This window comes from Dermochelys coriacea, chromosome 3 (genome assembly GCF_009764565.3).
Source record: "Dermochelys coriacea isolate rDerCor1 chromosome 3, rDerCor1.pri.v4, whole genome shotgun sequence".
Lineage (NCBI taxonomy): Eukaryota > Metazoa > Chordata > Testudines > Dermochelyidae > Dermochelys > Dermochelys coriacea.
Window position 1 is genome coordinate 122360822 of NC_050070.1, and position 26449 is coordinate 122387270.

At 40.3% G+C, this 26449-nt stretch overlaps 2 protein-coding genes and 1 non-coding gene across 6 annotated transcripts in view; 1 reads left to right on the top strand and 2 right to left on the bottom strand.

The window, feature by feature from the left end:
- ACAT2 (acetyl-CoA acetyltransferase 2) lies at positions 1 to 22875 on the top strand. Of its 2 annotated transcripts, none has more exons than XM_038393930.2 (9): positions 1 to 359; positions 2771 to 2905; positions 4901 to 5082; positions 6712 to 6829; positions 7834 to 7977; positions 9243 to 9365; positions 10886 to 11040; positions 15450 to 15560; positions 22842 to 22875. In XM_038393930.2, the coding sequence occupies exons 1-9, from the start codon at positions 302 to 304 to the stop codon at positions 22845 to 22847; spliced, it is 1032 nt and encodes a 343-aa protein (XP_038249858.1). In that variant the 5' UTR covers positions 1 to 301; the 3' UTR covers positions 22848 to 22875. The 2 variants fall into 2 exon arrangements, with proteins under 2 accessions (XP_038249858.1, XP_038249856.1); XM_038393928.2 differs by lacking the exon at positions 22842 to 22875 and adding an exon at positions 16806 to 17052.
- TCP1 (t-complex 1) overlaps positions 17223 to 26449 on the bottom strand; it is a 15723-nt gene continuing 6496 nt past the window's right edge. For all 3 annotated transcript variants that reach the window (XM_038393924.2, XM_038393927.2, XM_038393926.2), the window contains 7 exons: positions 25801 to 25982; positions 23885 to 24011; positions 20899 to 21074; positions 19951 to 20074; positions 18418 to 18610; positions 17887 to 18050; positions 17223 to 17544 (listed from right to left, as the gene is read on the bottom strand). In XM_038393924.2, coding sequence (XP_038249852.1) covers positions 17328 to 17544; positions 17887 to 18050; positions 18418 to 18610; positions 19951 to 20074; positions 20899 to 21074; positions 23885 to 24011; positions 25801 to 25982 — 1183 coding nt within the window. In that variant the 3' untranslated portion in view covers positions 17223 to 17327. The remainder of the gene's footprint in view (positions 17545 to 17886; positions 18051 to 18417; positions 18611 to 19950; positions 20075 to 20898; positions 21075 to 23884; positions 24012 to 25800; positions 25983 to 26449) is intronic.
- On the bottom strand, positions 19750 to 19883 carry LOC119854129. The gene has a single exon (XR_005292369.1). It is a non-coding gene; the product is annotated as a small nucleolar RNA SNORA20 (small nucleolar RNA).

Genomic DNA, 26449 nt, shown 5'->3' on the forward strand with positions numbered 1-26449 from the left:
AGTTTTATCTGTGGTGCAGACTGGCCCTGCCCTAGGAGGCCATGAACTGGGCGCCCCCCGCCCTAGGGCAACTCAGCCTCCCTTTGGGGAAACAGGAGAGAAGGTCACGTGGCCTGTCCAACGGCAACACTCCTCCCCCGCGCCCGCTTCCCGAGGCTAGCGCCTCCCCGCCGAAGGTGGGGGTTGGGAGGGAGAGAAAGTGGAAGATCCGTCTCAGCGCCGGGCGGGCCAGCAGCGGGGGCGCGAGGCGGCGGGAGCCGGAGCCGGGCTGGTGCGCGCTGGGAGTCCGGCTGTCGCCACCATGAGCGCGGAAGGCTCGGAAGCGGTGGTGCTTGTTTCTGCTGCAAGAACCCCCGTTGGTAAGCGGCTCAGCCATCCCATCCCGCCGCGCCCTGCAGCAGCTGGTGGCGGGGGAGATGGGGCGTTGAGGCCGTGGCTGCGGCTGGCAGCGGGGCCCCTGGGTGCTCTTGCACGCGCGTGTGATTGCGCCTCCGCTTTCGGCACCGTTTGGGCGAGTGCGTGCGCGCCGTGCTGCTTTGTTGCCCCCTCCCACCAGCCAGGTTGGGTGTGTTTCTGGGGCACACCAGGCACGGTGCTGCCCATAGGGGTGCGTGGGGAGCCTTCGACGCGGCGGGTGGCGTAGACGCGCCGTATCCTTTGCTCCTCTTATTTCTGTGAATGGGGCTGGGGGAGAAGGCTGCTGGTGCAGCTGCTGATCTGCTCGCTCGCAGCCGGGGCTGGGCTCTACCTTTTTCGCCGCCCCAAGCAGCGAAGGGGGGAAAAAAAAGCGACCGCCGAAGAAGAAATGAAAAAGCTGCCGCCGAGGAAGGAGAAATGAACAAACCCGGAGCGCCGCCCCGGCACCAGCTTCCCGAGCTGGCGCCTCGAGCCGGCCCTGCTTGCAGCAGCGTCGGGCCAGCGGGGCGGGCGACGGGAGACTCCGCCCAGGCCCTGCGCTTGCGTGGCGCTGATTGGACAGAACCGATGGGGCCACTCTGTAAGGCGGGTGGGCGATTGCTGAGCCGGCGTCCTCAAGGGTGGCTCTTGCTCCCATTGGGTTGCGCACGGTAGAACCATGACCCTGCTGCCTCAGGCGCTGTCGCGTGTCTCATTCAGCGGCGCCGGGGAGTCCAAAGAGGAGGAGCAGCTGATGTGTTTGTTACTAGGTTCATTTTGTTTAGTGTGGGCTTTGTATTAAAGAGAAAGCAAACGCTCCCCCTTCGTTGGGCCTGAGGCCAGCCCTTGCTGTAGGGGGAAGGTCTGTAAGGTAAACATGATGCAAAGCGTCAAGGATGTGCATGCACCTAAATACTGGCTGGTATGTTGAGAGGTATAAACGAAAACACTTACTGAGAACAAGGACAGATGCATCCGATGAAGTGAGCTGTAGCTCACGAAAGCTTATGCTCAAATAAATGTGTTAGTCTCTAAGGTGCCACAAGTCCTCCTTTTCTTTCTTAGAATGTTAGGCTACCCATAGCCATTTGTTTAAGGTATTAGTAAACTGGGATAAAGTGTGTCCAGTCTGTCTAGCATATCCTTGAACACTACTTGATCAATATTTATGATGATTTTCAACTTGTTTTCTCTCCGACTCCTGCACCATTATATGGTTAATAAGTAGTTTTTTTGAGGGAACATTCTTTCCCCTCCACGGTACTGACGGGAGAGGCGATACTCAAGTGTGGCTAATTGATTCAAAGACTAATCTATATTGGACAGAATAATAATAAAAAATACATAAAAATGTGTATACCAGCCACCTCCTCTTCCTGTCCTGGGTGGATTAAAGATTTTTTCCAAATAGAATGTAAACTTCTGATAGTCTGAGTCTCTCTCTCTCTCTCTCTCTCTCTCTCTCCCTCAAAAAAGGAGATGGGGGAGGGAGAGAGAGAAAATATAAACAAAGTAGACTGCAATCCCTAAATAGAACTAGTTGGGGTATATGTGGGGGGGATTCTAAAGACACAGCAAGGAATGGGTTCAGAGTAGCAGCCGTGTTAGTCTGTATTCGCAAAAAGAAAAGGAGTACTTGTGGCACCTTAGAGGCTAACAAATAGTACCCCTTTTCTTTTTGCAGTAAGAAATGGTAGCCTGGTAGAGTATTTTATGGTTTGCTGATATTTAGGTCATATAATTACATTAAGCTCCCTACAAAATTTTTGGCTGGATCAAACGGTGATCCCAGGACATCCCCCCCCCCCCCCCCCCCAGTCTGGAAATTGTATTCCTTCCTTCTCTCTCCCCCCCCCCAGTATACATAGTATTCAGTTGAAATAATACTTTTCCCCACAACTTCAGCTCCCCCTCAAAGAATTAACCAAAAGAAAGGCATGATAGACTGACATACCACAGCACTGTAGTACTTCTAAATAACACTAGGCAGAACTAAACATGCGTTTAGAAAGGCCTTTTTGTGGGTAAATTCAGATATTCTGCTGATGTACAGCGTCTTAAAATGTAGAGTAGACTAGCTCAGATAATGGTACTTATTGTTGAATATCACTCTCTAGTTTCTTCTGTTCTTGTTGTGCTGCTCTGATCAATGTAAACTAGATGTTTTATTTCCTGTGTTCTTTTCCTCCTCCATCGACTGACTTGAGAAGGAGCAAAATGAATCCTAAAAGGTAAAAAAACTAATTCATTCTCTCAAGTCGAGAAGTGAAATCTTGGGCAATATTTCCCTCAGAATCTCTTTTTTGGAGTCATGAGGTTTAAAAAAAAATATGATGACACTGATATAAAAATCTAATTGTTTTTTTTTATGAAGGTTCCTTTAATGGTGCCTTGTCCACAATGCATGCCCATGAACTGGGCTCTATTGTCATTAAAGAAGTATTGAAGAGGGCAAATGTCAATCCGGAAGAAGTGTCTGAGGTTATATTTGGACAAGTCTTGACAGCAGGTATTTTTTAAAATTACTTCTTCAAACACTTGTACAAAAAGGCATTGGAAATAAGTTTTTTTTCCCTTTAGTTTTACAATGAGAGACTATGATTGTATAGAGGAACAAATCCCATCAAATATCAAGTCCCTATTTTACTGTTCCATTGCAATGTTAATTTTAAAATTTCATTTTAAGAATATTAACATTTGTTGGCATTTAAGGACTGAAGAAATCAGCTCCTGACTTTATGCAGTGTCCAGAATGAAGGTTGGGGTTAAAGCCATAGATATCTAATGTATTCTTTTAATTCAAAGAGGAACTAACAAAGTGGGTACGTAACACTAACCACAGACTGTGACCTTTCACTGTTGTAACCAGCCTCCTCTGTGTCCCACTTCTCTCCTTAATCATTGCTTGCCATGTTAACTCAGACTTTAACTGGAAAGTCCTCAGGGCAAAGAGCTGAATTGTATCTGTCTGTAATGCAATATATAGACCTCTGAAGCTGTGGAAATAATCCTTGGGTTAAGATCCCATAAAGAAAAACTTCATATTATTTTGATCTGATGGAAATGCAGCTGTTAAAGAAGACGACCACTTTAATGGCTTCTTAACTAGAGCCTTACATGGCTTTGGGTTATTTGAAATATAACTACTAATACACATGCCTTTAATCTGTTTGTTTAATTTAAACTAGAGCTCAATTTTGTCTCCACAAATATTATGTAATTAAATGAATGGTGTGCCCACTCTTCTTTTACTAGTGACTTTTATACAAAAGAGCAGGCATTGCTTTGGCCTGGAGACATGGAGTTGAAGAATGCTTTCTGTTATACGCAATACTTCGATTCTCTGTCAGAGGTTACAGAATGAAAGCTTTTATGACTCTTAGTATATGCTTGGGCTTTATCCATTTCCTAAGGAGTATAGGGTAATATTTGGCCATTAAGTGTTGTGTAGAATATCCAAGAAGTTTGATCTAGTAATAAATAAAATGACCAATGTCCGTTTAGTTTCAGAAAAGCACTAGTTTAGTCAAGTCACACATTTGCTTGAAATCTGTAATCAATGGAAAGCAAGATTGTAAATATGAATTTACAGCAAAGTGGGGAAGTATCTATTTTTGCAATTTTTACCGTCTTTGCTACAAATAGCAAATAAAACAGTCATTTCCAAAGATTGATACAGTAATCAAATATGGGAAAGGTCCCATCCGTTATAAACGGCAACTGGTTCCCCTGACTCTTGTGCCTGTAGTGTAGATAAAGCCCTCTGACAAAGACCACAGCAGCACACTGTAGAATAGAGTTGGTTTTCTGTCTGCTCTGCTGTGAGTTCTTCAAAGGGAATCACAACACCAGTGCATGGGAGGAGATTGCAACAAATCCCTAAAGCACGTTGTGTTGGATGTGCTATCACTCAAATTAAGCTGTGTGAGAAGGTTCTTTAAAAAAAAAAAAAAAGCGCACACACACACAAACCTTAGCTGAGAAATTACTTTAGGCAACTACAGAATCCTACTTGGAAGAGTGCTCTTCATTTCTAACTGAGAAAGTCATGTGAGCAAAACATTCTGGTGTCAGAAAGCAGGAGAACTCCCATGAGTTATTCCATTTGCAAAAAAATACCCTTGTAATTTTCTTCCTCTCACCCAGTAGGAGCTTAATTAGATAAGCTCTCTTAATTGTCATTCATCACTGGGATGAACAGTAAACGTGGGGGGAAATCTGGCTGTCACTTCATGAGTAGCAGAATGTATATGTTGGCCTACTTACCTCTGTTTAATATGGAGATAGACCTATCTCATAGAGCTGGAAGGGACCTGGGAAGGTCCTAGAGTCCAGTCCCCTGCCTTCACAGCAGGACCCAGTAGCGTCCCTTATTTTTGCCCCAGATCCCTAAATGGCCCCCTCAAGGATGGAGCTCACAACCCTGGCTTTAGCAAGCCAATGCTCAAACCACTGAGCTATCCCTCCCCCACTCTGCATGCGTTCAGATCTGTAATTCTTGCAGGTGCTGGTCAGAATCCTGTACGACAGGCCAGTGTTGGTGCAGGAATCCCATATGCTGTACCATCTTGGGGCTGTCAGATGATATGTGGCTCAGGCCTGAAAGCGGTATGCTTGGGGGCTCAGTCCATATTGACAGGAGATTCCAGCATTGTGGTGGCAGGAGGCATGGAAAGCATGAGCAAGGTGAGGCTATAGTCCCTTTTGGCAATAGCCAAGAGTTACTTGTGACTTCAGGTTTACTATTTGATTTTAAAGCTAATAATCTGGTAGGAAAATGTTTGACTGTTCCTTTGTTTTTTGGGCACCTAGAACTCTTAATGAGTTCAGCTGGAGTTGCAAGTGAGTAACTATGTGGACTTGGTCTATGTATTTGTTGTCCATTTTTTGTTTTTCCATTGCAGACTAAACTTAGTTTAAAAAGTTACTACTTTTGTAGACTTCTCTTTAATAGTTCTGTTGCGTTTGTCCTCTTCCACTAACCAATACCTCTTCAGTGGTTGAGGCAGAGTTGTCTTGAAATTCTTCTTACGAAATTTCAAAACTATCAAGGATTTCTTCACCTTCATTAGTATCCAACTATCCATTTGAGCAACTTTTTTTCCTCTAGCGAGAATATTTCTAAATGTAATCTATTAAGCATTCATATATAATGAATGATAAAATGAAAGTCAGGATATAGTTGTAGTGGTCCCTAACTTGGATTAACCCTTTACTGAAATTCAAAGTGTGATTTAGGAATTTTAGTATGATAGATCTAATAAACTGACCGTGTTATGAGACTGCATGGGAGATGAAAATATTGTGTACACTATTGATGTATCTATTGTTCCTGATTAAAAATCTAGAAAGAGGAAATTCAAAGAGATTCCAAAACCCATTGTAATCAATGGGAATCTTTTCACTGATTGTGTTGGGCTGTAGGTCAGATCCTTAGGGACCAGTCCTTCAACTCTTACTCACCTGAGTAATGTGACTTAAATGGGACCATCTGGAATCTTAGTGATTAGAAATTAAACTAGTGCTGATATGAACCTTGATTGATCAGAATGAATCCTTCTTAACTGAAACTAGACTTCTTGACAACCTTTTTTCTTTTTGAACTTTGCTATTTCGGATGGTAGATACCAACAAATAGTTATTGGTGGTGGGGATGTATTTGGAGTGATTATAAGAAAACAGATTAAGATAAGCAATTTCAAATTTATTTCAAAAGAATTTACAAAGTTATTTCTCCATGTCCATGCTCTGGGGATGAATTTAGAGTGTCTTAAATTTCTAAACATTAGTTGGCAGTAATTATAAATGCAACATCTAGCTTAGAGAGGGAATGGAAACCTTGGAGACAAGACTGATTATACTGTGTTTTAATTTATATTTCAAGCCTATTTTAATTTCCTTCCATCACCATGACAGTGAATGGTTTACTCCCAGCAAGACAGGCAAAGGCAGTATTGCTTCTTGCTCTGCAGGAGGCATCTGAAGACTACTTTTCTCATATGTGAGCTGTCTGTTCTCCAAGGGTAGGTGTTGGCTGGGCCACCCAGTACCTTCTGCTGACTCACTTTCAGATTGAAAACCTTGGAATGAGAGAGTTCACTTGATGGTTGGAAATAACCCAAAATTAATGGGTGGCCCCTCGTCTGCTGGTTATTCTGTGGGTCTTTTATTCATTAAACTGGAGACTATTCCTTCTGGCCATCAGATCAAAGTCAGACTTTTTGATGAAGGGATTGGATGCGAGATGGGGCTTTGCTGGGAAGAACTAACTGTACTATTGAGACTTCTAAATTTCTCTCAATCTCTTATCTACAGGCTCCTCACTTAGTTCATATGCGAGCTGGAGTGAAAATGGGGGAGGCCTCATTGCAGGACAGTATAATCTGTGATGGTCTTACAGATGCATTTTGCCAGTATCACATGGGTATAACAGGTAAGTAGTAGCAGTTAGACTCAGAGACTAAGGTCAGAAGGGATCATCATGATTAAATAATGTGCCCTTCTGCACATTACAGGCCACAGAACCTCATGGAGCCACTCCAATAACTCCGCCAGAGCTTTGGGCTTACTACAGAAGTCTTTAAATCAAGATTTAAAGATTAAGTTACAGAGAATCCACCATTTACTCTAGTTCTGAAAAGAGAATTGTAAATTAACAAGGGGGTGGGAGTGCAGTATAAATAGATTCTGGAAACTTGAAATTTGAATTCAAACATACTTCAAGGCAATAGAAGTTAAGAAATTGACTAGATCTACAAGTTCACATTATTTTTTCCCTTTTGCATGTTACCATATAACAAAAAAATTGACTTGGAAAGGATACTTGCTATCTGAGCTAACAGTCGGGGGGAGGGGGAGGTTGGGTCTGCCTTACCAATTTCTCTCTTCAGCATGTTGTCCCTTAATACTGTACATCAGATGATAATTCTTTGCAATGGATATCTGAAATTAATCTCTGAATTCAAATTTTAAGTTGCTTTTCCCTAAACTTCTAAGTACAAGGACAGAATACTGGAGAATGTGTAGGAAACAGTTCTGCACTGGAAGGGATAATGAGACTTTAACCTCTGATTTTATGAGATTAGTGTATCATCTACAGTACAGTCTTTCCAATGTACAATTGCTGCAGTGATATTTTAACACAACTGTCCAGAGCAATAATGAACACTTGATTTTGCTTGCTCAGAACTTTCTTTAAAGCAGCTCTGGATGGAGATCAAATATGGAAATGTTCAGCCCCAAAAGTAAATGTAGCAGAAAGTCATGAGAGTGTGTGAAAACAAGAGCTCAGAATGAACACTGTTCCGTAAGCTTAACCTACAGGCTGCTACCAGCAAACGTTGTCTGATTGGCATGCTGGAATTTTAACTTAAGACCTAGCAAACTTGCGGTTAAGAGTAAATTTTTTCTTAAAACTGGTATTTTGCTTTGTTTCAGCTGAAAATGTGGCCAAGCAATGGCAAGTTAGCAGAAGGGAACAAGACCAACTTGCTGTACTGTCACAGAAAAAGGCAGAGGGTGCACAGAAAGCTGGCTACTTTGATAAAGAGATTGTTTCTGTCCTTGTGCCTTCTAGGAAAGGTAGGGGTGTGTGTAATTAAATAAATAAAAGCTGGCATTGGGGTATCCATTATAGTTAATGAATGGTGTCTTTGTAGAAAAACCTATTTTACAGGCAGGAGGGCTCCTCTTTTCAATCTTTAACAATGGGCAAGGCTTCCCCCATTGTTTTTGTTTTTTTTAAAATGAAAGAAAGTGGAAGAACACTGATGTACGTTCAGAATTTCCAAATGTAACTCAGCAAATATGAAATAGTTATGTTACTGATCCTACCACCCCTTCTTTGTAGGTGGACCTGACTTCAATGGTGCTCCTGCCCACACGAAGCCAGCTGTAGAATCAGGTCCTGAGTTACATTAGACCCATATTATGCTAAACTTAATACATGTTCACACTCACCATGATATTTGGTGCATAAACCTCCCTCACTGGCGAAAGACATAATGAAAATAATCTGGAGAGTCATTCCGTTACACCCAGTAGCATATGGATTTTTTCAAAGCCTGCCAGCTTCTTAATCTTGTCTGTCAGATTTTTTTTTTCTTTTAATTTAAAGTCTTGGTGCCTTTCTTTGTATAGGTAGGCCCTTTGACAGTTGATTGATTCCAGGATCCACTTTTGGGTGGGGAGGGGAGAGAGTTCCACATCTTTTGTGCTAAACTCACATTCCCTAGATTCATTAGTCTGTTGAACTCCAATAGCATTTTTTGCTCTTAATGGACTTTGTCAAATAGCTTTGGAGTTAGCTTAATGGCACAAAATGCGATCTTTTCCTGACCGTGTAGTTAACAGGAAGAAGAAAAAACCCAAGGTGAACCATGGAAGGGTTCTAGATAATATTGTGACTTGACTCTCTCAAATAAGTATCCATTCCCAAAAGAGCCTTCCTAGCAGAAGAATGGTTAGGGAATAGCAGATAGGAGAATTGCTTTTGAACAGGCAGGCAAATTTAGCCATTGGGGCTTGTTTCCAAAAGCTCAGCTGTAGAGTAGCCATACTACTACTTCCAGCACCTGGAAGGAGATAGGCCTCTAAAGGAATAGGAGATTATGGGGCTAACTTGAAGTTCTTGTGTATTGTTATAACCCTGACAGCTATGAACTGGAAAAAATTAAACATCCCTTCCTCCCCCTCCTTGTTACATGCAATATATTCCTGAGTGGCCACTATTTAGAAGTTACTCTCTGTGGTCTTTGTTCTAGAGGCTATTTTCTCCATTTAGAACCCTTTTACGAGTGTAAAATTGCACAGAATTGTTCTCAAGTTCATGTCTGACCATTTTGCAGGTCCTGCAGAAGTTAAAACAGATGAGCATCCTCGCCATGGAAGCACCTTGGAAACAGTAGCAAAGTTAAAGCCTTGCTTTCTGACTGATGGAACTGGGACAGTAACTGCAGCTAATGCCTCAGGTTTGTAGATGAGTAAAACAAAATGCCATAGACCAGCAATTACAAGCAGCTCAGGATTTTGTTTGCAACATCTACAGCAAGTACTATTAAAGAAAAGGAGTACTTGTGGCACCTTAGAGACTAAAATTTATTTGAGCATAAGCTTTCGTGAGCTACAGCTCACTTCATCGGATGCATTTGGTGGAAAATACAGTGGGGAGATTTATAAACATCCATGTTCTGTGTTCATATATATATAAATACATGAAGTCAGAGGTGCTTTTATTACTGACACATCTCAGCAGGGTCCACATTCCTTAGTCCCCCATCCTTCTATTTCTTAGTTTAATTGTATTTAGATCATTCCTGTATTCCTCCCTTTTTCCATTTCCTTACTTTGTGTGATGGGGTTGGGACTCACCAATGCAGCACCTCCTGTTGGTAGCTCTGGGAATTAGCTCAGTCCATGTGGAGTGCCCTCCACTGGTGGTGTCCCATCCATCTCTCGCCCTCTGTTGGCATCCAGACCCACATTGCTCCCTTCTCACAGCATCCTCCTCAGGACACTGCCCTCTGGCAGTGCCCCCTAGTTCAAGTCTTTTCTCTTCACCCGAGCCACAATGGCCAGCCACATCCCCAAAGTCTAACCCCTTCTATCAGGGGTCAGGTGCAGTCCACTATTGACACTTCTAACAGCCAGGCATAGTACAAGAGGGGAGGACAGGCCCACCCTCTACTCTGGGTCCCAGCCCAGGGACCCTCTGGCAGCAGCCTCCTTGTCTGCCTCTCCTCCCTGGGCCACTTCCCCTTCAGCCCCCTGTACTGGTCTCCTTCACTCAGGAAACAGATCTTTTCCCTTGAAGGTCTGGGAGAGACTGCCTGCCTCTTGCCTGGGCAGCCTTTATATAGGGCCTAGCCTGGTCCTGATTGGCTGCCTCTTGCTCAGCCCTGATTGGTTCTCTAACAGGCCCTCCCTGATGGGTTGCCTGTCTGCGCAGCCCAATTTGGCTGGGGGTTGGACACGGCCCCACCACACCTTGGTATTTCTGCTTGTTCCAATGTAAAATGAATTCCTCTTCAGGCCCTCTAGTGGACCCCAGTGGTCTTCCATGCTGCCTCTTATGCTTACTGTGTCCTTCCAAATCTATTCAGCACAGCTGTCACCCTTTCCTTTCCACTCTCTCATTAAAACCTTGCTTCCACAGCATCACTTACAGAAAGTACACATCACATAACTTCCCCCACAACCTAAGTTTGTATGCACCTAAACTGAGTAACCTTTAGCCTGCTGATGCAAACTGTCATATCTCCACCAAAACCAATGGAGCTATACTGACTTACACCAGCCTCGATATCTTTAACCTGTGTACTGTCTTGCTTGTCAAGCCTATAATTTAGACTAACTCTTTAGGAGAGGGACCCATCATCTGCTTCCTGTAAAGAGTCTAACACAATCATAGTTTCATAGATTCATAGATACTAAGGTCAGTTGTAGGTGTTTGAAAATAATAAACTGAAAGCAATTGTTCACTGTTCTGCAGGTGTGAATGATGGGGCTGCAGCTGTAATTCTTATGAAGGAGTCAGAAGCTGCTAGAAGAGGTCTTACTCCTTTGGCACAAATTGTGTCTTGGGCTCAAGTGGGTTTAGACCCTTCCATCATGGGAGTAGGACCTGTCTCTGCAATACAGAAAGCTGTAAGTAATATCAGAAACGATCACTTTGAAATACTTGTTTAAGACAAGTTTCCCCTTGACCATCAGGACTTAGTTTTTCTCAAACAAATGCCAGAAATGTAGCACCAAACAATTCTATAATGGAGACCATGACAAACAAGATTTCAAAAAGCAGGACATGTGATGCTTTGATTCTTTTTTGCTAGGGCTAATATCTGTATTGTTATTTTCAGAGAAGTTTATAAATGGGTCAGAAGTAGAAATGAGCCTCCCAAATTGTCATACACGAAGCTGTAACTTAACAGTAACTCTTCTAAAGGTGAACAACAAAGTTCTCTTTAATTGGGTTTATGGCCTTTTTTTTTAAAAAAAAAAAAAAAAAACCTTCTTAGAAATATCAGGAAAGTTAAATTTCTTTCCTGATGATTTCCTTTCTGCTAGAAGTGTCTCCCACAATCGTTTTTCATATATATATATATACATATTTATATATATAGTTCATAGAATCATAGTATATCAGGGTTGGAAGGGACCTCAGGAGGTCATCTAGTCCAACCCCCTGCTCAAAGCAGGACCAATTCCCAACTAAATCATCCCAGACAGAGCTTTCTCAAGCCTGACCTTAAAAACCTCTAAGGAAGGAGATTCCACCACCTCCCTAGGTAACACATTCCAGTGCTTCACCACCCTCCTAGTGAATTTTTTTTTCCTAATATCCAACCTAATCCTCCCCCACTGCAACTTGAGACCATTACTCCTTGTTCTGTCATCTGCTACCACTGAAAACAGACTAGATCCATCCTCTTTGGAACCCCCTTTCAGGTAGTTGAAAGCAGCTATCAAATCCCCCCTCACTCTTCTCTTCTGCAGACTAAACAATCCCAGTTCCCTCAGCCTCTCCTCATAAGTCATGTGCTCCATCCCCCTAATCATTTTTGTTGCCCTCTGCTGGATGTTTTCCAATTTTTCCACATCCTTCTTGTAGTGTTGGGCCCAAAACTGGACACAGTACTCCAGATGAGGCCTCACCAATGTCGAATAGAGGATCAAGTCCCTCGATCTGCTGGCAGTACCCCTACTTATACAGCCCAAAATGCCTTTAGCCTTCCTAGTTATATAGTGGTTGTAGCCATGTTGGTCCCAGGATATTAGAGAGACAAGGTGGATGAAGTAATATATTAAGACAGTTCAAAGCTGTAGCACAGCCTGTGCTAGTCATGCCCCCTTTTCTGGCCTGTTGCCAGATGATTCATTCCAAAGCTGTGTAAAAACTTGAGTACGATTGGTAACAATGACTTCAAAGCCAGTAACCGATGTACAGTAGACTACAGCCAACAAGCATAGTTTTCAAAATTAAATCGTGTCCCTTGGCTAGGAAGCCATCCAGGGAGGGTAGAGTTGTGGGAGACACTGCTAGCAGAAAGGAAATAATCAGGTGAGAAATTTAACATTGTGCAGCTCGGCATCTTCCACAGGTTGGATACATATGGGAAGTAGTGAGCAGTGAACAGAAGTAGGGAGGCTTGAGAAAAACAGAATGCTATGAGAAAGACCCATCAGGGTTAACTTCCCAAAATGGCAATGCCATTACTGGAGAAAGTCCATTTCATAGCATCTGATAAAAGTGTTAATTGATGGGCATGTTGCTACCTTGCAGATTTCTGTAGTGGAAGCACAAGCCCTTTCTATGCAGTTGCAGTAGGTCTTTTGGAGTGCACCGTGATGCATCTGAAACAGGAGCACCTGGTTTGGTAGAGCCTGGTTTGCCTCAACAGTGCATAGCTGGATCCATCTAGGAGGTGTTTGAGTCAGAGGACTCAGGTTTTTTTAAACCTTTTCTTTTCCTTTTTGAACTTTTTGGCCCACTTTGTAGGTGTCGCTTCTCAGCTCTGGCATTTTGCATCTTACTTTATGCAGAGCTCTCTGGATATCTCTCCCTTAATGGCCTCCCCTTGCTTGGGGGATGGGGCTTCATTGTTGGAATTCCCCGACTTGAGCTGGGAGGGAGCTGAGCATAAATCTTGCTTTTCTCCCTCAGGAACTTAGGACCCATTTTAAGACTTTGGGGCTGGGGGGAGACAAGGACCTAGTGCCCCTTAAGGGTTTTTTTTTTGTATCCTGGGACTCGCCCTGAGCTGGGTGGCTGAACTCATGCTTGGAGTCTCTCCCCATTCTGCATCTCCAGATCAGGCTTTTCTGTGTGCCGTGGCTTCCTGGAGCAAGGGTGGGAACCCAACATGTCTGTCTGACTCAAAGCCCTGTGCCCTGGCAGTGCGAAGTTTGACCGAATGGGAACAGGCAGGGCCCAATTCATCTTCCAAAGAGCCTGTAAGCTGCCTTCCAAATAGAACACTGCTTGGATTTAGCTTAGTGTTTGCACAACCCCTTTGCCATTCCTCAGAAGGGGGCAGGGAGGCGCTGTGATAGTGGCTCCAGGTAGCTGAGATCACCCCACTGATACAGGAGGGAGAAGAAAATCTGCATGCTACTGCCTGTAAAAACAGATGTAATAAATTGGCAAAGAAAAGTCAGGCACAAGGTGATCCACTACTTGAAGGCAGGAAATCTGACAGCAGGCCAGAAAAGGGAGCGTAGATAGCATGAGCTGTGCTACAGCTTTGAACTGCCTCTGGAGAGTGTAGACAGGAGGCAGAATAGCCCATCCATATCAGAACTGTCTGGGAGATGTTGAGCTGCAGAAGGTGAAGTCTGTTATTTTCCAAAGTAGATAGATCTGGGGTATACCATCCTCTAACTCTACACTTCTACTCTTCGAAAACTGCAGAACTGAGCTATTGAGGCTGTTACTATCTTACTTTCTCACCCCACCCTCCAAGCGTAATATTTAATGGAAAGGGGAACTAACGCTTCGGAAACAAAAACACAAATAAAGTACTGTCTGAACTGTATGAACAGCTTTGAGGGGTTAACCGGCTCTACCACTTCATAGCCATACAGTAAATTCTGAAAAACAAGCACATTCCAGATCCTTTCATTGTAATTATTTCAAGTTTAAACTGTCACTATGCCTATTTGGTAGATATATCAGCTTGAGGACCTTGTAAGCCACTCGTGCATTAGCATTACAGCACCACAAGGGTAGGCAAACTGTGAGTCAGATCTGACCCACCAGCAGTTTTAAGTCAGCCCTTGAGCTCCAGCCAGGAAGCAGGGTCGGGGGCCACTCCACGTGGCTTCGGGAAGCAGCGGCATGGCCCCCCTCTAGTGCTCCAATGGGAGCTGCAGGGGTGGTGCCTGCAGATGGGGCAGCACAAACAGCCACCTCGCTACGCCTCCGTGTAGGAGCCAGAGGACGGACATGCCACTGCTTCCGGGAGCCGCTTGAGGTAAGTGCCACCTGGAACCTGCACACTTGGGCCTCTCCCCACACCCCGACCCCCCTCCTGCCCTCCGAACCCCTTGATCCCAGCCTGGAGCACCCTCCTGCACCCAAACCCCTCAACCCCAGCCCCACCACAGAGCCCGCACCCCCAGCTGGAACCTTGATTGTATACTTCGAGGAAGTGCAGGCATACAAATGGATGTGAAATGCCACTGCAGCAAATGTTTTCAGCTGACAAAGCAGATTCAACAGTGATGCAAGGTAAATTGGGGAGGTGGGCTTCCGTAAAACATGCCAGGGCCTGTTCCTAGTTTGAGATTCTTTAAGCAGGAAAAAATGAGTTTCCCTGAGTTTAGAAATTAAATGAGGCTGTTGGAAAAGCTTTTGTCTTAACAGGATGTTTTTAACTCCCTTTTTCTGGATGTTGGACCTACTGTGGTTATGACACCCAAGATTACTTTTAAGAGAACCAACAAGTTAAAAACAGTTTGTGCATTTCACAGCACTCCACAGGCCATATAATTATTTCCCATGTAAAGTTTGTTTCTCCCTTAAAATATCAGCAGAAAATATTTTCAAATATCCAGGATATAGTATGTGCAGGGCTGTCAAAACTGGCATGTTTTTAAAATAAACATTTTATCTCTTTTATCCCATTTTGTCCCTTAGTGCTGCTATATTTCTATTAACAGCACTATTTACAAGTAGATTCCTAGAATAGAGCAAATACCAATGGAGCTTGGAAGAGGAAGCTCAACAATTCCTTCTCTCTTCTGTCACAGGTGGCTCTGAGCACTATGGCAAACAGCTTGCAGCTGGGGTTACTGTAGAGCTACTGAAATCATTCACAACTGCCCTAAAGAGTGACATTTTGTAATCAAGTATAGGCTAGTGGATATTGGATAACTCTTGCTTTGTTTAGATTAATCACTAATCTTGTAGGTAATGAGCCAAGTTACAGAAAAGAGTGTTAGGCCACAAAACTTTCTAGTCACAAACCAGTGTAAGTTGTGAGGGGACAGAGGCCCTCCACAAGCCATTAAACTCCAGTCTCCTTGTTTCACTTATATTTAATATTATCTCCTAGGTTGATAAAGCAGGTTGGACGTTGGAGCAAGTTGACTTGTTTGAAATTAATGAAGCCTTTGCATCATTAGCCATAGCAATAGCTAAAGAACTGAAATTGAATCCAGAGAAGGTATGTAATGGGAAAACACACCTACTTCTTTATAAAAGTAATGATTTGGGTTAGTTTCTTCCTTTTTCAGGAGTTTTTTTCACTTCCCTAGTGCCTATATTGAATATGCTGTCCAAACTAAGCTACATGTGCAGCCCAGCTATAATTTTGCTTTAACTACAAGCGACTGAACTGATAGCAGAGGCATTATGCTGAGGATGTGGGGTAAAGGAATTGTCTTTACTTCACTAACAGGCGAACTAGCTCTGTTGTGAATTGAATCTGGTTCTCTAGCAAACATTGTACTAAAGCAGGGGTTCTCAAACTGGGGGTTGGGACCCCTCAGGCGGTCAATGAGGTTATTATATGGGGGTGGGGAATGTGTTGGTGAGCTGTCAGCCTCCCTCTCAAATCCTGCTTTGCCTCTAGCATACATAATTGCATTAAATATATAAAAGTGTTTTTAATTTATATGGGGGTTACAGTCAGAGGCTTGCTATGCAAAAGGGGTCACTAGAACAAAAGTTTGAGAACCCCTGTACTTTTAAAGCATACAGTGGCCATTAATCTTTCTGTACATGAGCTTTACTACTACAGCAGATGCTATCATCTTAGAAAGTTTGGATAATTCCTGTAACAGTTATGCTGACAGTCTGCATACTGCTCTGTTTCAGTGAGAATCTTTAGAAAATTCTAGATAGCATCAGAACCTGCACTCCAAACTCAGTTTTTTAGAATCTTTCCTTTGCAGAGGTAACTTGGATACACAGATGTACTAATGTAATTCAGGGCATCATTTGAGAACTGAAGGCACTCTGTAAACCACTGTCAGAGGTGAAGTAAGACCATTAAGTATAAGGATGGTGTTTGCTGGAACTAAAACGAAAGTCCTCGCTATTTTTGTAGTAGTCAAACTGGTCTAAACACTTGACAGTAACTGTTTTTTCATGTAGTGCCACCTCTGTCCAGAAAATACCTCAAGAATGAGGGAAGGGCTAGTGGAAACGTTTCAGGAAACAAAGCCTGAATTACCAGTCATTAAGCAGTCTTGATTTATTGGAAGGATGTTTATTTCTTATTTGCAGTAGTGGTAGACCCAGATTGGTCCCAGGTTATCTGAGAGATATAGTAGGTGAGGGAAACTTTTATTGGCCCAAAGTTTACCTTTCACCAACTCAAGTTAGGCCAATAAATGGAGTACCTCACCTACCTTGCCTCTTTCTTATTAATTATTATAAGACAAATAAGGCTGACTTTATTTTTCAGGTTAACATTGAAGGTGGGGCTGTTGCCCTTGGTCATCCTCTGGGTGCCTCTGGTTGTCGTATTCTTGTTACTCTTCTATATGCACTGGAACGAACAGCTGGAAAACGTGGTGTTGCTGCTCTTTGTATAGGAGGGGGGATGGGAATAGCTATGTGCATTGAAAGATTAACATAGTTCAATCTCTTTTCACTGCTAATGTATAATAATTTGGAGTGGTTTCAGCTTGCTAATAAAGCTATAGTATTAACTTAATCACTTAGTTTTTATAAGTTCACAATTTAGACAATGATTGAAGGTAGTCATTGAAGTAATTAACTTTAGCCAGGAGGATGTGAGAAACAGACCGTACCACCCTAAACTCTACCTCTCAGCCCTGGACTTACTGTGGTGAATAAAGAACACAAACTTGACAGCAAGTTCTCTTCTAACTACCCCCATTTTATTAACATACACTCTAGGTACAATACTGGGAAGAAGAAGTGTAAGATGAACAATTACACAGTAACATAAATAAAAGCCAGACTAATTCTCAAGTGCTCCAGAACGAACAGCATCTTCGTAACACCCGCCTCTATCATCTTTGCTTTCAGGATGCAACTTAATAAGATCATCAATTCGTAGAATAGTAATTGCAGCTTCTGTTGCAAATTTCAAGCTCTTTACTTTGACTATAGTAGGCTCAAACACACCAGCTTGTTTGTTATCACGAGGTTTCCCATTGATTAAATCAAGACCAATCCTGTAAACAAGAAATGGATTAGACAAGTCTAATTTGTTGGGTAGCACATAGGTGCTAGGCATTATGGTAATACACATATTTTGGCTAAAGTTAGAGCATAAACTTCCTCTAAAGAAAAATAAAAAAATTTCCCAGAGCAAGCTCAGAGTTCCTAAATTATGGTCAAGAGAAGCAGCTAAACTACACAACAGGAGAATGAAAATGTCGAGAAAAGTAAATTTACATTATATTTTGTAACAGGACTTCTACACAAGCAGTCAATATTTACAAAACTCCTAAGACAGCCCTCCACTTAAATGCAACCCCCTTTCACTTCTATTAATCTTTCAGATGGATACTTGCCATTTCAGATTTTTGCGTTCTGGGTTAACTTGAGCTTCATTGTGAAATGCTCTCAGCTTTGCAACAAGGTCTGTGGCATCTTGGGCAGCATTTACTGCTAAGGTATTTGGAATAACTAAGAGAGACCGTGCAAATTCTGCAATAGCAAGCTGTTCACGTGATCCCTAAATGAGAGGGAGGAAGAGTTATTTACTTTGAAACCCATCAAGCCAATTCATGCAATACAAGAGGAAAAATGTAGCCATAGTTTTAGATCACCACAGGCAGATAGACACAATCTATATTGATTATGAACAATACAGGGGGAAAATAGATGTAGGGAGAGGAAGAACTGTTCTGTTTCCAGCTAGAGGTTATTTCTTAATTGTTTTGAAAACTGAAGTTAATATTTTGGTGTATTAAAATAGTTGCTCCCAAGATCTGGCAGAACAAAGCTCAAAGCACTTAAAAGCTAAGTTCTGCATTAGAACCACCAGAGCAAAAAGTTTTAGTGTTATGCAAAAAAACACTTATTTTGTGAACTGCACTTACCATGCTGGTTGCATAATTTTCAAGATATATTGAAAGTGCTGCCTCTACCGCACCACCACCTGGTACCACAGACTTGGACTCCAATACTCTTTTAACTACACAAAGAGCATCATGTAAGGATCTCTCCATTTCATCACACATGAAGTCATTGGCTCCTCGTAAAATAATTGATGCAGAAGTACGAGCTTTGGTACTGTCCCAAAAAAAAAAAAAAAAAAAAAAAAAAGGAAAAGTCAGTTAACTTCATGGAGATCAGAAAAACTCTTCTGGAGAAAGAGCGTTGATATTTTACCATCCCATTGCTACAGCTAGGTTCCTCAAACATTTAATATAGGATCTTACTCCTAAAGAGGTTATACTATCTCTTGCAACATCTGTGGGTAACCCTTCAGTTCACATTAACCCCTCTCAGACAATCCTAGATATTCTATGCTGGCTAATGCATTTTGATTTGCTCATCCTATCAGAAAATTCTTTACCCCTCACCAAGAAAGGCAAGGCATTTCCACACAATGGGACTGTGATAACAAAAATCATTATCATTCATAGAAACGTATGCATTTTAAACACACGTTTATTGCCATTAGAGATTTTAGATAGCACGTTTGTTTTTTTTCCAGCCTCTCAATTCTTCTGCTAGATAGATCCCTCTCAGTACCATTGCTGGATTTCTTTATTCAACATACAAAACTTAGTGCCTGTAACTGCCATCAGTACAGCAATAGGTAGTCATGCAGCTGCAGAAAGTGATATGGTTAGAGGTATCAACTCAACATCTTAGAGAATGTCTTTTAGTCTCATGAAACTGAAACCAGGGGATCATACCAGAAAACATGGGAAACCGATTAAGTGTATAGTAGACATGTTTTATGATGAGGCAGATCAAGGCACAAACACTTTTGCATTCATATTATCGCTATGGCATACCAAAATCATAAAAGGGAAAAGGAAAAATGCACTGAGTTAAGAACTGCTGTTCTTGATAGTCACATGACAAATTTAATATTAATTCCTGCCATTATATGGGTTTAAATCAGCACCAAAAGGTTATATAGAGCTAGTTTTAATCAAACTTTAGTAATGCAGCATTTTCAAATCTAGGTAGTGTCACAGAAGACACAGTATAACCACACCTCTGTCACTATAATCACTAGTGAAGCTGATCATCATACAGTTAAACCGGTCTGACTGGATTTTCTCTATACTTTCACACATCAGTGTTTAGAAAAGTAATTTCTGTAGTAATAGATAAGCTATTTAACAAAGACATTCTTTATGTCAGCTACACAACAATAGGACAGGCTGATAGCTTGTAACTGGTATGATTGAGAAAGATGTCCGGCCCTAGCAATAATGGTGAAACATCAGTTGTTTCATCACAAATTTACAATGGCCTTACTATACTCTATCCCACGCGTATAACTGCTCATAGCATTAAGACTGCATAGCAGTAAATAAATGGGAAGTTATATCTAAAGGTTTAGCAAAACATGTTTCCAAGGCATGATGAACTCTAGAAAAAAGTGTCCTTACTTCTTTATTAAAATCAGTTCATCATCACAAATTCTCTCTTGCACCACCTCTTCTGCCTGTCCCAGCATTGATGCCTCAAAGCTTTCTTCACCTTCCAGATTAGCCAGAGTGGAACAAATGATTGCTTTAAAACAAAAACAAAATTGTGAAGTTAGTGTGGACAATACCAACTCATTGTTATATATCAACCTCACAGAACAAATGATTTTAGGTTTACAGGGCAAACAGAATGGTAGTATTCATGAGTATTCCTTAACATTAAACATAAATGCAAGATTGAACATTTCTGTTTCCCTGCAGTGCTGGCTGAATTAAGTAGTCCTATAGGCCCTACCTTACTTTTAAATCCGTTTCTGTATTTTATAGTCCCCCTTAATCTCTCCGGGTTCATTTTTACTTTATCTTTACAGCACCTATTCTGTATTAATTGAAGTTTTCACATTGCTGCTAAAAACAAAATTACACAGTTTGTTCTGCACGGTTCTAACAAGACTTGAACTATCAAAATCTGTTTTAGAGCTTTATAAAATGCATTTTGGGATTGAGTAATTTTATACTATAGACTCTGAATTTTAAGAAAAAATTTCAATTACTACAGAAAGTTGGAAATTAGATTAACCAGACTTCTATAATCCCCATTTCTAGATAAAATGTAGTCTGGTTGTGTCCCCTGGCATGACAGAGCCTTCCCTATGCCAGCGAACATCTCCCCTCACTACATTTTCTGCAGTCAATTTTTTAGTGGTTCCTCTTTACTTAGTGAGGTGCTCCTTGTCAGGGCACTGTAGCACCTGAAAGTTTTCTATTCCAAGCATGCTTCCTTATCACTCTATATGTGGATCAGCCCAATAATACTCAGGGAACTGACCAACCGCTTAAAAACAACTTTGGAAACACTATACGTGACTAAAAACCTATACTATGACCAAAATCACAATATATACATACCTCCTGCTGCTTTAGCAATGCGTTTAAGGTCCTTTTTTAAAACTCTGCGTACTGCCATAGCACCAGCATCCACAAAATATTTCAGACACATATCATCAATGCCACCGGTGGTTAGAACAACATTGGCACCTGTGGCCAGAATCTTCTGAATCCTCTCTTTAGTGATATCTGACTCTCTGCAAAAGATAATGGGCACGTATTTACTTATAACCAAAAATTATAGAAGTGGGATTAAAAATCATCAACTGAATGGCTAAACCATACACAAACATCTGAATAATTACCAGCAGTGCAAAGCTAAGATCTCCAGGGAGAAAAGAAACCATCACATGAATGTGTGTCACGGTGGATAAAAATTGATAATTTTTTTTTTAAAATTTAAATACAAAAAGTAGGCTTATTTTTAAAAATAAGCCTATTTGAAATGAGATTTGAAATTACAATAATCTACGTTAAAACCTAAATTTACTATAATTTAAATTAAATAAAAATTGTTAAGTAATGTTTGCTGCCTGAGTTTCATTCAGAGAGAATATTTTATTCATTTCAGTTTTTTCAACAACTAGTATATTAAAAAGTTAAAAAAATGACTGGAAGTTGAAAAGCATGAAGTCTTGTTTCCTCTCACAATCTAGGAATAAAACTGTGTTCAGAGGATGAGATATACTTATTCTAAAATACCGACTGACTTCGTGGGCAGAAATAACCAGTTCAATTCATTAACTTCCTTTGTTTAATAAATCAGTTTTAAATTCAAAACAGGTTTTGATCATTTTTTAAATTTAACAAATAAAAGACTTTACAATTCTGTTTGTGCATTTTAATTGAATTTCAGTTTCCATCCAAATGCACCGACACAAATTACAAGTAAAAATAAAGTCTTAACAAATGCATCATTCAACATTTTCTGATATATTAAAATTAAAAAATTAAGAATCTGAATTAATGTAGGTGTAAGATAAATAATTGCTTAGGTATACACACTCAGTGTATCCACCTGGTTAGCAAAAATTGCCAAACACAGTGTATAGGCTATATTTTTATAGCCACCAACCAATAAGAATCAAAAAGCTTTCTTTAGGAAAATAAAAAGTACAAACGTAAAACAATGTAAGTCAATTATTTAAATCAAAGTTTTCTGCTTGCTGATATAAATCAATCCAATCTTTGGTTCTAAATAATGTAACTGTTTTTTGTTTCATAATTCAATTAGGGCTGTCAATCACAATTAACTCACGCGATTAGCTCAAAAAAATAAATCAGGATTAATCACACTTACAACAATAGAATACCAATTGAAATTTATTAAATATTTTTGGATGTTTTTCTACATTTTCAATATTGATTTCAATTACAACACAGAATAGAGTGTACAGTGCTCACTTTATATTATTATTTTTGTTTATAAATATATGCACTGTAAAAATGATAGTATTTTTCAGTTCACCTCATACAAGTACTGAAGTGCAATCTCTTTATTATGCAAGTAACTTGCATGCAAATGCAGATTTTTTTGGTCACATAACAGTATAAAATTTCAGAGCCTACAAGTCACTCAGTCCTATTTCTTATTCTGCCAATCGTTAAGACAAACAAGTTTGTTTACATTGATGGGCGATACTGCTGCCTTCTTATTTACAATGTCACCAGAAAGTGAGAACAGGTGTTCGCATGACATTTTTGTAGCCAGCATTGCAAGGTATTTACATGGCAGATATGCTAAACATTCGTATGCCCCTTCCATGCTTCGGCCACCATTCCACAGGACATGCTTCTATGGTGATGATGCTAGTTAAAAAAATAATGTGTTAATTATATTTGCGACTGAATTCCTTGGGGGAGAATTATGTCTCCTGCTCTGTATTTTACCCGCATTCTGCCATATATTTCATGTTATAGCAATCTTGGATGATGACCCAGCATGTTGTTCATTTTCACTGCAGATTTGACAAAATGCAAAGAAGGTACTAATGTGAGATTTCTAAAAATAGCTACAACACTCGACCCAAGGTTTAAGAATCTGAAGTGCCTTCCAAAATCTGAGAGGGACAAGGTGTGGAGCATGCTTTCAGAAGTCTTAAAAGAGCAACACTTCGACACAGAAACTACAGAACCCGAACCATCAAAAAAGAAAATCAACCTTCTGCTGGTGGCATCTGACTCAGATGATGAAAATGAACATTCATCAGTCTGTACTGCTTTGGATCATTATCAAAGGAGAACCCATCATCAGCATGTCCTCTGGAATGGTGATTGAAGTATGAAGGGACATATGAATCTTTAGCGCATCTGGCATGTAAATATCTTGCAATGCCAGCTACAACAATGCCATGCAAATGCCTGTTCTCACTTTCAGGTGACACTGTAACCAAGAACCAGGCAGCATTATCTCCTGCAAATTGTAACCAACCTTGTTGTCCGAGTGATTGGCTGACCAAGAAGTAGGACTGAGTGGACTTGTATGCTCTAAAGTTTTACATTGTTTTATTTTTGAATGCAGTTTTTTTGGTACACAACTCTACATTTGTAAGTTCAACTTTCATTATAAAGAGATTGCATTACAGTACTTGTATGAGGTAAATTGAAAAAATGTATTTTTTTTACAGTGCAAATATTTGTAATAAAAAATATAAAGTGAGCATTGTACACTTCGTATTCTGTGTTGTAACTGAAATTAATATTTGAAAATGTAGTAAACATCCAAAAATATTTAAAATAAATGGTATTCTATTGCTTAACAGCATGATTAATCAATTTTTTAATTGCTTGAGAGCCCTAAATTCAATACAATTATACAATTCAACTGAATACAGATGATCCAAATACATTTTAATCAATAGTTATGATCAATGTTTTCCATCAGTATTTTATATTAAGATTTGTTATTTACCTCTGTAGTTAATTTTGTTGTCTATTACACTCTTCAGAACGCCCATAAACTCAGTACATAATTAAAAATACCAAAATTAGTTTGAAAATGTGCTACCTCTGTCTAATCTGGTCCAGTTTCTCTGGATCTGTGATCACCACCTGAACACCAAGCTTCATTTTTGTTTTCTGCAGACTGAAGTCAAGACAGGCAATCTTTGCATTAACTATCCTCTTGGGCATACCTATATAAAAATGGTATTTTACTCAATGTTGTTACAAGTAAGTTTTAATTAAAAATGCTTAATAAATTGAAAATAGTTGTGGTGTATTTTACTTTTTAGATTTCTCATACACACACGATTACTCAAAATTGCTTTTTTTCCTGCAACTCTTTTCACAAACACGCTTGGGAAAACGTTACGACAAGAACAACGAAAAGGGCAGTAAGACATTCTTCAATATGCAGACATAATCTTAGCTGCTTTCTTAATTTACCGCTTCATATGAAGACACAGAGGAACACCTTTCCATGACTCCTTGCTTGCCAGTTTGTGACATTGTTGAGCTAAAAGTTCAAGATGTATTAGTACCACAAGTAATGAAACTGACCCTTCGGTATCCAGCGTAATCACTACGTAAGTCTACAGAGAACTCGAACATATTTAGCAGGGACATACTATATTCCTAGTAAGGGATAAGAAGAACATGTTGATTTTAACAGAGCTGAACATGACAAAATACGGTAATCTAATTCTAGTGACAGTAGCCAATTTCCTTGCTTTTACACTGTCCACCTTTGAGGCCTTTCACTGCAGTCAACAATCCTCAGGCCAAGGAGGGCTGGATGGAACTCCTTTGGGTGACATCTATTGTTGCTCACTTATTTGCTAGATAAGCTGAGCAATACAATGAACCTCCCCTCCACTACCAACTGAACAGCAGCCTGTGCTGTATTCCAGATTTTGTCATTTAAATGCATGTTCCTTTAACACTGACAACTGAAGCCTCACAAGTTTTACCTGCCGGTGTGGTTTCTTGACACCTGCAGAGTGCTGCACAGTAACTGATGAGACATTCCTGTCAAAGACTGCACAAAATTTAGACTTCAAAAGTAAGCTTTTAATACCTTATGGGCAATAGAAATAGTTCCCGGAGTCGCTCTTAAATTGCAAGTTTTTAAATAAACAGTCTACAACGATGTATACATTCCAAACTTAAGTATTGTACGTACCTGATAATCAGTGCCTAATAGATATCAGGTTAAGCACCAGATAAGCGATTGGCTTATTTCCATCATTCAAGTGCAAGAAAGTGACAGTGAACAGACTAAACATTTAAAAATCTGTATGACCGTAGATCTCATTTAAAAAAATCCTTACCGAGACAAGATTTCAAAGCCAAATATTGACTTCAGACATGAATGCAAGTTTCACTGAAGTCCTTAATAGCTGCCCATGAGTTTCTGGGGAGAATTTGGACCTATGTGTCTGCTATTTTTCTAGAGATGGGTAGTTAGAAACTACTACATTATTTATTTGATTTAAATTGCTAGATTAATTTTACAAAGTTTCAGAAAAACAATCTTCAATTGGGGAACCAGGACAGTGTTTCAATGATAAATATTTAACATGTAATTGTAAGACCATGTAAAATGGGAATAATTATCCACATGATGTCACAACTGAAGTACAATATAGCATATTAAAGCAACCACCATAATTTTTCTTTTTGGGTTTTATACCATGGTGTGTCACTGCAATATCTGAGTTCCTTTCACAACAACAACAGCAAAGCCTGTGGACTTCACACTTTTGAGGCAAAAAACCCCCTGCTTAGTGTAGGGTTTGGTTTTATTCAAGAATGTTTTCATTTACTTTGTTGTTTCAAGGGTTGTTTTTAAATTTTCTAAACGAACAATAGCTTATTAGCCAATTCTTCACATCACTAGAAACATCCACATAAGAGCATATTCATAGATAAACTTTAGTCATTCTGCTCACTGAAGGCTTATAAAACAAAATCTGAGCTTACCTTGTGAGCCCACCACACAGTTCAGTGCATAGCCGTTAACAAGAATACTCTCTTTCTGGCTACGCCCATGTGCCTTCAAAACATTAATGGAACTGATTGGATATTTGGCTTGACCCTTTTGATCTGTGAATTTAACTGCAAGCACAGCATCCACCACCATGTTGGCAAAGAAGTCACCATCACTAAAATACTGTTAAGGCTAAAATGAGATATACAGAGACAACTAGCATAATATAAAATCATTTTAATCCTAAAAACAACATTTATAGGCTGCTTTGTATTAACATGCCTTTAAAATAATCTTTGAAGCATCTATGAGGTAAAATAATTATTAATCTCATTTTACAGATAGAAGACACTAGGACAGAATTTTGTTTTTTTTTAAAAACATTTTAAATGTTTTGTGCAAATATCAAATTATTTCATGTTTTCACAATCACATTTTGCTACATACAAAACTGTTTACACAAGGCCTTACACGCACCCACACACAGCCTATTTTTGCCTGCTTAATCCCAGTCACATCAGAATCCTGAATTAGTGAATAGTTTTTCAAAGGAAACTAATGGATATCATAAGCAAGTAACCATCACTGAACTACAGTGGGAAGACAGACTGCAAGAAGGAATGTTGCCTGGAATAATGGAGA

What these genes read in the sequence shown, in the direction of transcription:
- ACAT2 (XM_038393928.2), top strand. Translation starts at nt 302, where the DNA reads ATGAGCGCGGAAGGCTCGGAAGCGGTGGTGCTTGTTTCTGCTGCAAGA. An exon ending in GTATCACATGGGTATAACAG is followed by an intron (nt 6,830 to 7,833) that starts GTAAGTAGTAGC and finishes GCTTTGTTTCAG; the next exon opens with CTGAAAATGTGGCCAAGCAA. An exon ending in CCTTGTGCCTTCTAGGAAAG is followed by an intron (nt 7,978 to 9,242) that starts GTAGGGGTGTGT and finishes ACCATTTTGCAG; the next exon opens with GTCCTGCAGAAGTTAAAACA.